The sequence below is a fragment of the Notolabrus celidotus genome, chromosome 22 (genome assembly GCF_009762535.1).
Source record: "Notolabrus celidotus isolate fNotCel1 chromosome 22, fNotCel1.pri, whole genome shotgun sequence".
Taxonomy (NCBI): Eukaryota; Metazoa; Chordata; class Actinopteri; order Labriformes; family Labridae; genus Notolabrus; species Notolabrus celidotus.
In genome coordinates, this window is record NC_048293.1 from 19536213 (window position 1) to 19553019 (window position 16807).

A 16807-nucleotide genomic window follows, 5' to 3' on the forward strand; every position below is an offset into this window, starting at 1 on the left:
ACATTCAAAAACAATCCACCAGGTCTGTCTCATCACTCTTACATGAAGTTATTTCACTCACTGTGCGTGTGTGAGCATGTGCTGTGAACTAAAGTGCATAATAGATTCACCTGCTCAAGTGAGAATGGCGTTTGTATGTCCCATGTATAATGACTGATGATGATAATGTCTAGTTTTGATGAGAGCAGCCTTACAAGGAGTTTTGGTTTTCTTAATCTACAGTTTAAATTTTGTGTCATCCATTCAGGTTTTAATGAAGAAGTCCGGTTCATGGTGTTGCCAAAATAAAAACCCTGGTTAATGGATATGAATCAGATATTTTTCATCTCTTGTAGTCCAGCCGCTTTTAGGGAGACCAAATAGTCCCACTGTTCTTAAGCCAATTTCTAAACTCCCAGATAATCCCAAAGTTATAAAGAAAGTAGTTTAATCCAAGATGAGTCAAGATGACGTCTTAGAGAAATTCCAGTCTGGTTTCAGAGTGTTACATAGCCCAAAAAACGACCTCCTCAAAGTAACAAACAGACGAGAGAGCAATTTCAATTCTTTCGATTTCAGTACGATGTTCAACAAAGTAGACCACGCCACTCTAATCGACGGTTGCAGGTGGGAGTCACCTGCATGACACTTAGTTGGTTATACTTCTATCTTATAGACAAACCTTCTCAGTCACCAGATGTAATCACTCCTCCACCTTTCATATTACCTGTGGTGTGCCGCAAGGTTTAATTTTAGGACCACTTTTACTCTCTGTCTGTGTGCTCCCACTTGATAGCATCAAAAATCTCAATCTATGTTGTTATGCAGATGATACACAGATATACCTTCTACTGAGATCTGGTGACTAAAAGTGTGGAAATGCAACGTAAAGGATGTTAAATGTTGGATGGCCCAAAGTTCTGACCCGCTCATTAGCTAAAAATCAGAAATCACTGTCACAACTACCGTGATGCAAGCTCCCTCAGTCCACTGTCTTCACATCCAACCCACTGCCAGAAACCTAGGAGTAATCTTTGGTTATGGTCTCACCCGTGAGCATCCCATCAAGAAAGTTGTCCAATCCATCCAAACTGGACCATGGTCACTCCTTCCTTTATCGCCCATGAATCACTCTGGCGCCTGCATCTGGTCCAAAATGCAGCAATTGGCTTCTCACTGATTTCAGCAGACTCTTATGCTCACTCCTCTCCACCGCTGACCCTCTTTCAAATCACTTCTAGAAACTCACCTTTGCAAACTTGCTTTTATGTGACATCACCTTTTTTATTCTGTCCCTTTATTATCTTCTGATGTCCCATCATAACTGTACTTTAGCACACTTGTTTATTCATCTTTCATTCATTGGACTGTTCCAATTTTCTTCATCTTTTGATTTTATTCCATTTTTTAAAATTCTATCTCTGTTTTTGGTTCGCTGTATTTCTTTAATTCGTTTTTTAATCACTTTTATTTCTTTTGTTTGCATTGATTCTTTGCTTTCCTTTCCCATTTACATTTTGTTCTTTTGTTTCAGACTCTCTGTTTGGCCTGACTGATGCTCATTCTGTTATCTTCTTGAGCTCCTGCGTTTTCTTTGTCTGTCAAAGCACCTTGTAAACATCAGTTTTAAAGCCATGATATAAATAATGTTTTCATTATTATTACAAATTAATTAGTTGATATGTTTCCCATTTTGTAAGTCAGGTAATTCCAACCATCATGATAGATATTTCAATAAATAGCCACTGTTAGGGAATTTGGCTAATCAAGTAGCATGTCCACATGTTACAGATGGTCTCTTAAGACTGCCAAAGTTGAAGTTTCTTGTGTAAACTTTATTGGAGGCTTTACTCTGTTTTCTTTTTCCAGTGGACCAGGTGTTTAAAGACTGCTGTCTCCCTATAGCTTCCTCTAGTTGGACTGAATCCCAAATGAAACAAGCTCATTGTTTCTATCATTCATAGACATTAGCCGTTAAGAGTGGACACTTCTGCTGCAGATTGTTTGGAGTGAGAAATGACTGAACCAAAAACCGAGGTACTGTCTCGCTTTAAGTACCAGGTTCACTTTCATGGGTTTAATCCTTGTGTTTAGCACTCAGTGATTAAACCAGCAATCTGAGAAGTGTCAAAAGAGTTACGTTTCAACCTTAACAGGAGGATATACAAGCTGCACTTTTACTGCTTAAACCTCTTCACTATCAGAAACCTCTTCATCCTACATGCAAAACCACTTCAGGCACCGTCTGAAACCCTCCAGCCTCTTAACCCTCTGCAACCTCCTCCTCTTCTTCTTCCTCTTCATTATCCAAATCCTCCACATTCCTCTGCAATATCTCTCACATCTGCAACCTCTTCCTTTTCTTTACTGCCAGAAACTTTCCAATCTTCCTCTGCAACCTGTCATTTCACAACGTACTGCTCCTGTTCTGCGTCTGCAGTGATTTAATATCTGTTATCAGATCTTTAATCTCTTTAAATGGCCCTGATCATTGAATCATAAAACACCTCAGCTGACTAAACCAGTGTCACATTAGAATTAGTTTTCATGGGAGTCTTAAACGTCACCGGTCTTTCAGCAGGGTCAGAGGGTGAGAGGAGGAAGAAGACGATGCCTGCTGAGATGATCACGCACGTCTAGATGCACGTTAATTGTTGTAATGCAAACGGTTAAACTGCACCGCCAATGCTGGTTCGTTGGCCACGATGGAAATAAATGACCATAATTACATTCAACTGCAAACATCTGTGTACAGAGCCGGAGAGAGTCAGAGAGAGAGAGGGGGAGAAAGCACAACTCCATTAGCGTAATGCGCAGTGAAATTTTCACTCACAGTGCAGAAAGTCGTTAAGTGCTCTCCATCTGTCTTTCTGAGTCGAGGAAAATTTTGAGCACATTTATTATTTAGAATATCCTGGGCTTACCATTATCAAGCTCAACTTGCCAGAGCACCTTTTTGACTTTTACTCAGGCATGGCTCATTGAATTAGCCAGGACTAAATGGGCAGTTAAAACGTGTCGTATTCAAGGGACTGATATCTGAGCACCACAAGCATACTGGTTAAGAATAGCAGATGCTTTGTAGTCCAGTCTCTGATCAGCTCTTGCTGCAGTAACTTTTGTTCTGTATCTGCTTGTTCCTTCCTCTGTTCTTGTCTTACATTAAGAGATTCCTCCTGATTGTACTCCAGCATGTCATGACACTGCATCCTTTCAGACTTAATTCAAATGCAGAACTTCAGCAAATCTTTCAAAAGTTTTGTCCTTCTTGATGCTCCTCCTCAGTCCAATTCAGCTTGTACTAGAGAATCTGATGTAAAACACATAATCAGTACTAAAGAACCTCGTGTTTTACATGTGTACCAGCTGCAGGATAACATGCTTTGAATTCCTTTGGATTCAAGTCCAGTACTACAGTGCATCTGCCCAAACAGACCATGAGAGTTCACTTTCTTTCAATTGCTGCCAGACTGGATCCTGCCAAATAAACCAATGTTTCTATGCAGCGTGAAAAAGGAGTTTATCCACCTTCTGGTTGCATCCCTCAACTTATTAACATTCAGCTTGGGGGCTTAAGGGTCCGTCTGATGGATGGATGCCGTTGAGGGGTCTGACAACTGATTAATGCCTTAATTATCTCCAGCGAGGACCTGCCACTCCTCCCGGAGCTGACAGAGTGAGCTGTGTGTGGCCTGACGAGTAACGCCGTGTTCAGGGCTCGCCCACTGCTATCTGCACTACCAGGGTCACATTCATTTTCTGCCTAGAGAGAAATTTGCAAGTTTTCTGCTGAAAAGGTGTATAACGGTGATGAAACAGCGTAGCTGGGTGTTTGGGGATCATTGCCACATCAGTGAGGTAGAAAGACAACTTTTCAATTTGGTCTCTACATGTTTGGATCCAGTTTATGGTTTGCTCTCAGCATACAGAACTAGTTTTACCTCAAGGCACAGCATATGATCCCAGTATAGTGATGCATAGAGGTATAAAGGATTGGAACTATAGACTCTCAGTCTGGTATGACAGGTTAGTGCGAAGAAGGCATTTCAACCACAGATCTAAACAGAGAGGAGAAAGCTTATTATGAAAGATTAGGATAAATGAAAAATGAACACATGCACAACACTCACACCATTTCAGGGTTGGAGTTTCTACATCAATGAGCGCACACAGTAGAGATAAGTAAAGATATCAATACACATTTACCTCTTATTGATAATGAAATCAATACACTTACCGCATAATTGTCTGCAGAATGTTAGACTTCTGATTCATGAAGTTTCCGGTGTAACCACCATTAGATGCAGCTATCTTTTTCATAAGATGAATGAAGATGCACCAGAGTTAAATTGTTCATATTAACCCAGTAGATTCACTCCAGCACAAGACCACAACTATGAAATGTTGTTACCTGATGCTGGCGGCTTCGTCACTACGAGGAAATGGATGCTAGCTACATTAGAATAACAACATTACACTGATGGGAGCCCTGTTTGTTCATGAGCTTACTTACAGTACTGACCAATGATGAACTGGAACCAAACAATAGCAGCTGGTGATACCAATCAGTAAAATGTCAGATTTGAGAGGGCGTAACAGTTGTGATGCTGTTTTGGTTTAGACATTTTCATACTTAATCTTGGACACCATATAATATTTTTAGGTGTTCATAGTGTCAAGTCCACATTACTGCAAGCAGTTTAGTTTGTCATGCACCCCTATAAAAAGTATCTTTGTATTATTTTGTGTTCAAAAACAAGAGGAGAACATGATGTTGGTTGCACCAGTTGAATTGTATTCTGGTCTTTTGAGTTCACTGATAGGGGATGATTTAATTTGCTGCTGTAACATAGTCTAAAATGACTACTTCATGAATTAACAACAGTGCTGTTTTAATACAGTCTGGGATATCTCTAATTATCCTTTTTAAATAAAATGCATTTAAGTTAATATTGATGCTGAAATGGCAATAAATAACTAGAGCTGAAGAGCTAATTTCAGTCTGAATCAAGGATCTGCTCTCAGCTACATTTTTCATTGTTCTTTGAAATCAGTGGAGGATTTGTAAGTTATAATCTGCACCACTGTAGCAGTCACATTTGATAATGCCAGCAAGTTATCCATAGAATAAACAAATATAATGATTAGGGTAAATGCTCACTCAGCTTTTAGCCCCAAATACACTTCTTGGTGGACTTCAGAGCTTGAACGACAACTCTTTAACTGATCCAGGCTGTGACATGATTTATAATATGCTTGAAACTGAAACTTAGCTGATTTTTATGCAGCCTTATGTAGGGTGAAACATTCCTCTATCTGTTTTACTTTTAAACTGAGATTACTGAGATGTCTGTCTCCTAGTTGGCACACACTTACGTTTTAAGTGTGGGAGGCCATTCGAGGAAATAATCTTTTTGTCTTGTTGTGCTGGGGGCGTCTGTCTCACAGGGATCTGCAGTTAAATGAGACGGAGAGTGTCTTTATTGCCAACAGAAGGTGTAAATGGGTATTTCCTGTTAGGACAGAGAGTTAAAGACAAAGTCACTTGAATAACACTTAGCAGCAGAATGCCATCAGATTCACATTTACCTCTTAGAAGGAAAACACATCAATTAAGGCAAATAAACATGACTTAAACTAAATTCATAGATGTGCATTCGTATAAAGCTCAAAGTCAAGTGTTTGCTCTTGACAGATTCTCAAAGGTTTTTTTCAAACAGCATCAAATTTCTGGGAAAAGGTTTTTTATGTGTCTCCAGATGGTTTGGAGGCTGAGCTTCTGCTTACCAGTGTACTGAGGAATTGTTTAATGTATTTAATCAAAAACAAATTAGTAGTCTTTGAATGTAGCGTGACAGGTGCTGATGCCATGTGTGCACTATGTGTGTTTTTGTTGCAGGTGTGTGACTGGTGCAAACATATTCGCCACACTAAGGAGTACCTGGACTTTGGTGCTGGTGAGCGGAGGCTGCAGTTCTGCAGTGCCAAATGCCTGAACCAATATAAGATGGACATTTTCTACAAGGAGACACAGGCTGCTTTACCTGGAGGCCTGTGTAACCCAGGACATGGGCCGGTTGGGGAGGGTAAGCTAGAGTGCGGCGGAGGAGTACAGCTGCTCACTCCTGAATCTTGGGGATCGCCGTTGACGGACCTCCGGCGTAAAGCTCCCTCTCCAGGCGGCCCTTCATCCAACTCTGCTTTGGCCCCTTCCACTTCCTCTGCGACCTCACCTTCAGACACAGGTGCTGTTTACTCCCCATCCTCCTCTTCCTCAGCCAAGATCCCTACGCCAAGACCCCACGAGAGCCCCACACTCCCCCCTCCTCCTGTTCCTACCATGCACCCACCTGTCGGGGTTCCCCCTGGTAGCCCTCCCATGGTGATGACGCCCCGGGGGCCAATGCCCCTGCCTCTGTTCATGGAGCATCAAATGATGCAGCAGATCCGGCCACCGTTTCTTCGTCATCCAGGAGGGCCCAACAGCCCCTTGTCAAACCCTATGATCCCTGGTATTGGTCCGCCACCTCCACCAAGGACCATTGGATCAAGTCCCATGCACAGGCCAATGATGTCCCCGCATGTCCACCCCTCATCCAATCCAAATCCTGGGATGATGCCTCCTCATCCTGGTATCCCCATGCCAGGCCTGCCCCCTTTCCCCCCAGTCAACATGATGCCTAATGGACGCATTCCAATGCCCCCTATGATGAACTTTGGTATGCCATCCTTGGCCCCACTGGTACCCCCACCAACCCTCTTAGTTCCTTACCCTGTCATTGTACCCCTCCCAGTCCCAATCCCTATTCCCATCCCAATTCCCTTTAACTCTAAGAATTCCAGGGACCAGCCAGAGAACAGTGGCCCCATACGTGGTGCTCCAGAGTCCTCTGAAGCTACAGCTTCTGGGCATAAATCTACAAGTTCTTCTGGGGGAAACAGAGGGGAACAGAAAGTAGATTCAGCCGGTGCAGAGTATCTCGCTACTGTATGCTCAGAAAGAAGCAGGACAGCGTTGGTGGACTTGACTGTGAAGGCAGAGGACAACTCAGGTAACCTCTGTCTAAACAGGGGCCCTGGAATGATGGACGGGGTGATTGATCTTACTGTAGGTCAGAGGCCATGCCATCCCCAGATAATTCAGAGGATGCTATCTGGGGTCCGGGTCAAAGTGGAAGCAGAGGCTGAATCAAGATCTCCACCAGCTGGGAGGGAAGAGAGAGCCACTCGCGGTGGGGATGAAGGGGCTCTCTCCCAAAGCCTACTCACTGTTACAGAACTGGAAGGGGCCACACACCCAAACACACTGGACTCATCAGGCCCACCATCCAGCAACGGCAGCCCTTCTTGTAATTCTGATCCCATGGTGAACCAGCTGAATACCCATACCTCCAGTTCTACTCCACCACCCTTTCTAAGCACAGCACGGACCCTGCCCCAACCCCTGCCCCAGCTCCAAACTAACCCTGCTGCCCCTTGTAATGTCATAGTCAATGGTACTGGATGGCATTCTCTTCTTACTCCTGACTTTGAGTCATGCCCTGACCGAAGAGTAGACAAGGTTGCAGAGGAAGGAGAGGCAGAGGAGCAGCCAGCGAATGGTGAGTTGGAGCATGAGGCACTGAAAGAGAACAATTGCTCAGTTGGGGATTGGGAGCCTGGGAAGCGGGGCCCTGTACAAGATGAAATGGCAAACACAGCGGAGGGAAAGCCAGACCCTGACTCCAACTTGGAGGAGGGTGAGCACGCCTACGCCCTGCCGCTGCTCTCCACTGGAGGCTGTGTGGTCATCCAGCCTGTGCCAAAGCCCGGCGCTGACAAGACGGCCATCCTGTCCTGCTCCATCAGTGCCCCTCTATCGTCAGCTGGGAGCCCCGAGCTGGAGCCCCCGCTGAAGAGGAGGTGTCTGCGAATCCGCAATCAAAATAAATGAGGTGTGTTTCACTCAGTATGCTCCCACTAATGCTTTTCTGCAGTTGTGCTATTTAAGAACAAATTAATACCAATTTATTCAGTGACATTTAATAATTCACAGTTGGGTAACCCTCAAATAATCAGTGAAGTTTGATGTTTTAAATGTCTTTCACTTGCCAGTCTGAACTGTTTTAAATAATCTCCCTTACATCTGACATGTTTTTAGCAAGTCGCTCGGTATTCATCCTTTGTCTTGGCATCTTAAAATTTGGAAATTCTAGCAGCATGGTCACAAATGGTCATATATGAATAGCCCAACATTGCATCCTCACATTGAGTTAGACTGTTTCAGCAAACTCTAAAAGCTGCGTGATTCGAGAAAAGAATCATTTTACCCTCGTACACAGTGTCAAGATAATCCAGGAGGCATGAACTGAATTATATGCAAAGTTTACCTCAGTGCATGGTCTAAGTTTAATGACACTATGACAGACATTGTGGATTTGATTTATCTGAATGTCACATGAAAGGGCACTGTTAGAGACATGGAGTAATTCAGGGCTGTGTCTCTCAGCTGACTAACTTTGCAGTGATGAGAGACCTGCTCACTGCCCTTGATTTGTATAGAATTTACTAATATAGTTTTCCTTTCCTCATATTTATATTAATATCTCAGCTTGTGAGGCTTTTTTGAATATCTGTTTTGGCAATTGGAGAGTGGCCACATCAAAAGATTTTCTTATGTACTGTCAGACAACTTGAAGTGTTCTCCTTATGACACAAGTTGATGATTACTAGATCAGTGCTCTTTATTTGATAGCTGTCACCTTATTGAATAAATCCTCAGTTTGTTTCATTTTATATCTGTCTTATTTTCCTTTTTGGATCACGTGCAAGTTAGCCTTTTTTTTAGACCTCACATCCTGCAGAAGTGGCAAAGCAGGTTTTACTTTAAGTTGCCACTGACGTTGAAAAGCTTTCTAAAAGGCCAACCGAAAAACATGACATGAAGCCCATTTTATAAAAGGTTTGTTTTTAAGTTTTTGTACAGTCACGAACAAATTCCACCAGATCCGTGTCCGGTCCGTCTCCGTTCCATCACGGCATCGGATCTGATAGGTGTGTTTACTTCCACTGGATCCGCTCCGTTGCGCTCCGGCTGCATCTGTGATCCGGCACACGGCATGCCGGAACACAACGGATCAGATACGCATGACTTCTATTCCTGCTGGATGCCGGAGCACAATGCATCAATTAGCACAGAGCAGTTGGAGCAGGACAGGAAGTCAGGCACCAAAACAAAATTAAAACATCCGGTTAATTTTCAGAATGAAGCGCTCTGTGTTATCACCAGATTGTTTTTCACTTAAGTACAACAACAAACTGTCAGATTCAGACCTGGAGTCAAGAGGTCAGAGGTTTTCAGCAGCCGATAAAGACAACATGGATGAGCAGAGGAGTCGGATATTAAATAATGCAGTAATTACCGCGGGAAAACCTCAGGCACATGACTCCAGCTGTCTGGCGGTCCTGCTCCGTGCTGTGTTCTGAAAACGCAACTGGTGAGTGTTGACAGACAAGAGAGCACGAAGCCGGACCGCAGCGGATTGGAGACGGACCAGATATGGATCTGGTGGAAGTCCCGTGTCCGGGGTTCTAGAGTATGGTAGCATAGCTATGCCATGTAACCTGGACACATATTGCTCACAATTAAGCACGTCAGTTGTAGAATGAACACATTTAGGACTTTGCATGAGATGAAAATGTTATTTTAAATTGCATCATACTCATGCATGCATATTTTTGCTTTTTTGGTTGTATTGATTCTTTCTATGTTACTTCTTGCACATATTCAACTGTCGTGCTTCTTCTCTAGACTTTACACTTTCTATGAGGCAGCAGATTCAGCCATCTCACAGAGAGAGCACTTGTTGTATTACTTTAACCGGCAGATGACATCAGTGAGCTTCAGAATGGAAATAGGAAGCCTTTCATGTCAATTGATTTATTCAACACATTAATGACAAATTTAATGATGCACTCCTCAAGCTGTTAATTTAATGAAATTGTATTCAAGAGCAATTTAAGGCCAATTCAAGTTGTGGTAACACGAGGCGAGTGCTCTGAATCAGAGTAATTAATAATGACAAAAGATGGAAATCAAGCCTTGTGCTGTGTTCGTACTACTCAGAGCTCACCAGCAGCTGAAATGAATCATAGGAGTGAGAACATTTATAATTGTGAATGAAAAAATATCTAAAGATACACATTTTTTTTTTAAATATTGAAAAGAGAGGAAGCTACATCTGTTAGCCGTATCTCACCTTCTAACTTGTCTGTAACATCTTGGAGCATTTATTATAAATTAACTAAAACATTATGTGAAATTTATGCAAGCAGAGAAGCAGATGTTAAATATTTCATTCTTTATTTGCCCACAAAGTATCCTCACGCTGATACGGATTGCGTGCACCAAAGAGAATTTACAGAAAACTGAGCAGCACTGCTGAGAGTGAGCTTTTCCTATAACTTGATCCTGTGTCTTTACACCAAAACTGTAACTGTGTGGTTCTTGCAGAAGCCATATCACTTCCCAATGAACACCTCATATTTTCCCTTTTACTTTTAAAGTAAAATTGGTATTGCTCGCTTGAATTTGACCTCGACAGAGAAAAGTTTTGGTGAGCCTGCTCTGCCCGGTGACTCAGTCTAATTCTCTTCCCACTCTGTTCCACAGATGGACGCTCCGAGGACCACAGTGCCATCAACGACACTCACTTGTCCACCCCACACCTCCCAATCCCAGCCTTCAAAACTTCTCTACCATGCATGTACACACACACACAAACACACACAAACACACACTCACACACATTTTTCTGGTCCTCGCTCATCGTCCAGTCTACCAGCACCACAAATCGCCTTTTGACGACTGATGAGAGTCCAAAAAAACAAGTTGTTGTGTATTATATTAGAGTGGACGGGACTCATTTTGACACTGATGGACTGAACTTCTACAGACTTGATGTCATGGCCAGCAGGATCACGTGACCTTTGAACTGTATATCCTTGCAACAGCAGGACTTTACCCCACTGCTTCACCCCTTAATTAAGACTTACAGCCCACACTGGCTCTTAAACCTTACCCACCCTCCCCTATCAAAGCGAGAGTATTGTCTTTTATTATGGAATGCACTATAGGGTCCAGGATTCAAAGATGCTGCTGGGACAGGAGCCACAAAAAAGAGATTTCCATCCCTCAAATGCTCCTGTCCTGTCCAACCTGATGCCTCACCACAGATTCAGAATCTCTGCTCCAGTATGTGTTATTTTTTTTTAACAAGACCTGTCACTGAGGCACAGACAGGTGTCTCAAAGTGTAGATTTTAGAGCCACTGAGATGACAAAAATAGCTGAAATTCTTCTTCTTGGCCTTTGCTTGTCCACGACCAGCAAAAAATGTTCTTGCCAACCTGACACAAAGTGTTCTCGGTGATTCTGATGCAGGGTTGCTCAAAAGAAGCACATTGAGTATGAAAGATGTTCATGCAATGTGGCTGAAGGACGTTTTTAAAGAGGTTTTTCAATCACAGGCAGGGAAACAGTCCTTGGAAATCACCAATTGTGTTGAGAATTATTCTCTCTGATTCAGCAAACTGGAGGATTAAATATTAACCTTCACCAGCAAGTAACAGTGTGGGTGGATTCATGCGATCTCTGCTGTTTTTTTCCCTGTAGCATTGATTATTTTGCTCTCAAACTTTACTGATTTGAATATATATTGTAACACAAGAAGGAAACAGAGTTGTCATGAGAATCATTCCTACTATTGCTTCCTTCACGATCTGTTTGTTTAAGCAGTCAGGTGTAATAGCATCAGTTATAAGTCTCACTGCTGTTTCAGAGCATTTCAAGGCCAACTGCTCCTCCAAAAGAAACCAGGATGGCATGGCAATGTAGAAACTCTGCCAACCTGCAAAGGGTACTTGCTACCGCAGGCTAGTTCGTAATCTTTTCTATAATACATTACCAGTGATGTTCCTGTAATGGGTTAGTTTGAGACTGACTGCACTGAATTTAGAGGGGGCAGAGGGAAGCCAGCGCTTTCATAAATAATTCTTCTGGGACCTGGAGGGAAACTGCTGAAGTAACACTGCAGAAATATTTCTTCAATAAACACACTGCAGACAAACTCGTTTGGAAACAATTTGAGAAATATTTAAAACATTGATCCTTTTTTGTCCTTAAATCCTGCCAAGCTGCTTGATATTTTTTTTGCCAATTTTTATTTAATTCAAGCCAGATTTAAAGCCACTGTTGTTCTTGATCCAATGTCAATCTCTATGTGCAGTTCAAGTAAATGCACACAACTGCCCCCTACTCAGTTCGATCTGATCCAGTTACACACAGCTTAAGCCAGCATGCCGGGACTGTCAGACAAAGCCAGAAGTTAGTTTACACTCCTATGAAGGAGGTGCATTGTACAAGTAAAAGACAAGGTATTATCATATGCCAAAGGCCTCTGGTGTGTTGAAACAAACATGTCACCTAGTTTTCAGTGGAAATGGGATTTCAAACTGAAAATGTGAGCAGATAATTTGTAGTTGCCAAAATAACTAGCACTTATTTTTTTTTAAAAGGAAGGAAGATACAGGAAAACACAAGTGGATGTCAGAAGCAGTATTAATATAACCGTTGTTCCTCTTTATGGTTTACTCTGTCCATAAAGGCAAATTAAGTGTCAAATTGATATTAAGGTAAATTCAGCTGTGGATTAGAAAGAAAGTGCAGGACAAGAGTGATTCTTCATCTGAGTTATAACCCCTCGTTCCAAAATAGATAGGACACTATGTCAAATGTTAATAAAGACAGATTTTGATGGCTTGGAAATCATTTAAGCCCTACATTAAATCAATACTAATGCAAAGACAACATATCAAATGTTGAATCTTTTTATTTTTATGAAAAATATATGCTTGTTCAACAAAATTGCAAAGCATTTTCATCATCTAAAGTTCATAATTCCATTAAAAAATTCATGAAATGTGGCAAAATCTCTGCATATAGGGACTAGGCCGATAACTGGTACTGGTTGGCCATTCCTTCAGGCGACACAGCATTAAAACCAGACATGACTCTGTAGTGGAAATCACTGCATGGGCTTAGAAATAACTTAAAACCATTGTCTGTGAACAAAGTTTGTAGCTGCATCCACAAATGCAGATTTGAACACTACCACACAAAGAGCCATAAATAAACATGGTCCAGAAATGCAGGCAACCTGAGCCCATTTGAGATGAACGGTGACAAAGAGGAAAATTGTCCCAAAGTTCAAAATTCAACATACCTTTTGGAATTTATGGACACCATGTCCTCCCTCTAAAGAGGAGAGGGACCACCAGGTTTGTCATCAGCATGCAGTTCAAACTGGTCTCACTGGTTCCTTAAGATTTACAGAGTGTTGTTAGAAGAAGAGGGGATGTAACACAATGGTAAACATGTCCCTGTCCCTACTGTTATTAATGTGTTGGTATCAAATTTAAAATGAACACATATATTTGTTATAAATGTTTTAGTTTCAATATTTTACATGTCGTCTTTGCCCTATTCTCAATTTACACTAGAATTGTAGACAGCATCCAAACTATTTTGGAACTGAGGTTGTACATCAGATGTGTATATTGCTTTGCTCTCCCATTCTCTCGCTCACAATTTAACCTGCAGCCTTTGTTTTATTCCACTCTCCCAAGAGGAAGCGTTTTTGTTATCATTCATCATTCTGTGTCTGTTCAAACAAGACCCTATCGTTTATTCATACATACATCTGCATGTCAGAGCTATACCCGCAGTACACTTCAACACAATGCACATTCATTTCAGATCTGTGTACTTGTGAGTGAGGCAAAGTCAAGCAGAGAGTCCAGTTGAGGTTACAAAGTGTTGACTCAGAGTAAGCAGTGTGCAACTCTATCTGTTGCCTGTTAGTCAGGCATTTAGGCTTAGCATGCTGCTTGCCAAGGCCCAGCTTTGGTGTCACTTTAAACATTTCCTTACCCCCCTCCTTCATTTCTCTCCAAGCAAAGGCAGTGAAAATGCTGTTTTCAAGGTGTCTATTCTGGTCTTGTTTACCCTTTCTTCTGCCTTGCATTTGTCCATAATTAATCGTATTACTTTCTGCAGTTGTTTCTGATCTCAGTAACAGTTCATAACCAAAGAAAAAAAACTGTAAGGTATTGCTTTTGTATTCCGCTCCGAAATTTCCCAGTTGAGCAATTAGTTGTCTAATAGAGAATCTTGTTTGTGGCGAAACAGAAACCAGAGGTGATGCAACAAGAAGACTGTCGTAGTTTGTCTCATTCAAATTCAGGGCCAGGAAGCGCCGAAAACCACTCTGCAGAAACATTGACAAGAGACTGAAAATTAGGTCTATTTGTGTTTTAATTTTTGCTTATGTATTTTATTAATTAAGCAGACCAGACAGATCAGTCTGTTCATCACTGTGTTGTTTGAAACTACATTTCCCAGATCTTACCTGCCACATGAAACGACTGGAAGTTCTACTTGGAATTTAAATTTCTGACATTGATGTAACTGTAGGTGGCGCTTGTATGTTTGAATGTCCCACCATTGGGTCTGTTTCTGTTCATGTATACTTTCATACAATGTACTTATCCTTAAGCTAGAAAAAGTCAACTGTGTGTACGTTTTCAGACAGTAAAGTTCCCTTAGATTGGCCTCTGAGTCCTCAATGGAAGCTACAAACCTCTAAGTAACTGAGCCTTTCATACTCTTACCTTCGTCAGAGGAAGATCAGGTTATAGTTTCTTATTTGTTAGTGTATAGACCGGCACCGTTGAGTCAAAGAAAGGCAAAAGAGAGACTTCAGAATGATTCAAATTCCAAGTTTCTACTACCATACACTGCACCAAGCTAACAAGGCAGCCAGCATGTTTTAAAACTGTCAGAGTGACCTTGCGAAAAAGGTGTGAGTGCTGTTATCATGTGACATGTAGACTGATAGATGTTTGTTCTGCTAGCAGAGAGACGAGTGATGGCTGTGCGGGCAGCTTGCCATCTCATGTACTGAACACATTGTTGTCAACCAGAGGATAAACCCTTACAGAGTCCGACTCTCTATAATCTTTTCTTTAGCGCCACTCTCAGGACAAAATATGACCTTTGTACAAAATATATGAAAGCTGAGGCCAGGGGATTCTAGTTTGGGGAAAAGTAAGATTGCTAACAGTCACACGTCTGTCTGTTAAATGTGAAGCTACAGAAACTACAAAACTAAAAATGTGAAGAGGATAGCCTGGCTCCATCTAAAGATAAAATAATCTGGGTACCACTACCCATTGAGCTTAGTTAACCAGAGGACAGCTGTAGCTTTATGTATAGTGGTGCAAGAAAAAAAATGCAAACTCTTTTGTTGACCTTTGCTTAACCTACCTTCACAAAGCTAATTTAAATCCTACTCCCGATAAATCTGACCGTACTTTCTCATGATATCTGACTAGACATTTGACACTGTTTTCATAAGTTCACGGGAAATGATGTTTGTTGAAGCACAAACCAAACTCTTTGCTTTCTCTTTTGCTTGACACCCACATTCAGACACACACACATTCATTTCCCTAACCTGCTCCATGTTGTGTTAGTGTTGCACACAGTATACTGTTCATGTTTCAGACTGATATTGAACATATGGAGCGTAACTCTAATGTTAAAATCCTGGGCTGCTTAATCAGTCATGGTGATGGCAAACAGACTTGCGACAAATCTCCAGCATTCCTTTTTTGATGATGGACTGCAGGCCTGGTCAACAGCCTGAAATTATGCAATGACAACTAACTTCAATCCTAATGTAGACAAGTGGTCCACAGACAAAATAAAACATGACATGATTTCATGTTACTTTTCAAAAACAACAGAGAAGTTGCCTTAACTCTTGCTTGTATAATCTCTACAGTTAAGACAATGATGCTCGCTTGTAAAGAAGACTCTCCCTTCTTTGTACAAAATGAAATATACCAGAAACAACAACTTTGTTATCTTGCTAGTGTCAATGTATAGATGATCAGCTTTTTTCTGTAACTTGTATGGACCGTCACATTTTTGCTAAGAAGAAACCCTCTTCCCAATCTCCTTGTTCCTAAACATCCAATCTGTTCAACGTTTTAACTTGTGGTGGACTGTTGATCTTTTGTGTACATTTTATAGCATTATTTATTGTTGACAAGTTTTGCATTTGCAAATGATAAAAAAAATGAAGGTGGTTTGACCTGAGCATCCGATTCCAGTGTAAATGCCCGGTGAACAATGAGAGCTTTTTTAATTATTGAAAATGGAAAAAACTGCGATGAGAGGAGATGATCTTCTGTTTTTTTATTATGACGTTGTAACATGTACATAACATGTGGCCAAAATTGCTTTGGGAAATATTCATTTTTTTGTGTTGTAACAGTATTTGTTTTATTCAGTGAATTGCTCATGAAGATAAATAAATAAGAGGCACACACAACTCTGTTTCACATGGGTCCTATCTGCTCATTCTTTCTAATCCGAGGAAACTGAATGCATATGAGGTCATGAAAGAGTGTTAAAGATCATCTAAAACTTTAAAAGTATGGAACACTGATTTGCCCTTGCGGTTAAATTGCACGCTTCACGTACAGAGGCTGTAGTCCTCAAAACGGCGGCTGGGTTGGCTGCATGTCATTCCCCACTCTCTCTCTCAGTGTTGTACTCTATCTACAGTCCTCTCAATCAAAGCATAAGACACAGTCAAAGTGTCATCTTCGTTTCACATTGTGCGATCTGAGATTTCTTACTTTATTACATAATTTGGAGGAAATCAGTGAAAAACCAGAATCAGTGGAAAGCTGTGAAAATCACAGTTAATAACTTGCATGTG

General features: G+C 41.5%; 1 protein-coding gene across 1 annotated transcript in view; it reads left to right on the top strand.

Moving 5' to 3' along the window:
- Positions 1–16414, top strand: part of sobpa (sine oculis binding protein homolog (Drosophila) a) — a 51811-nt gene extending 35397 nt beyond the window's left edge. Inside the window, exons 9-10 of the mRNA XM_034675215.1 lie at positions 5879–7913; positions 10631–16414. Of these exons, the coding sequence (XP_034531106.1) occupies positions 5879–7912 (2034 nt within the window). The 3' untranslated portion in view covers position 7913; positions 10631–16414. The remainder of the gene's footprint in view (positions 1–5878; positions 7914–10630) is intronic.
- The last annotated feature ends 393 nt before the right edge of the window (positions 16415–16807 follow it).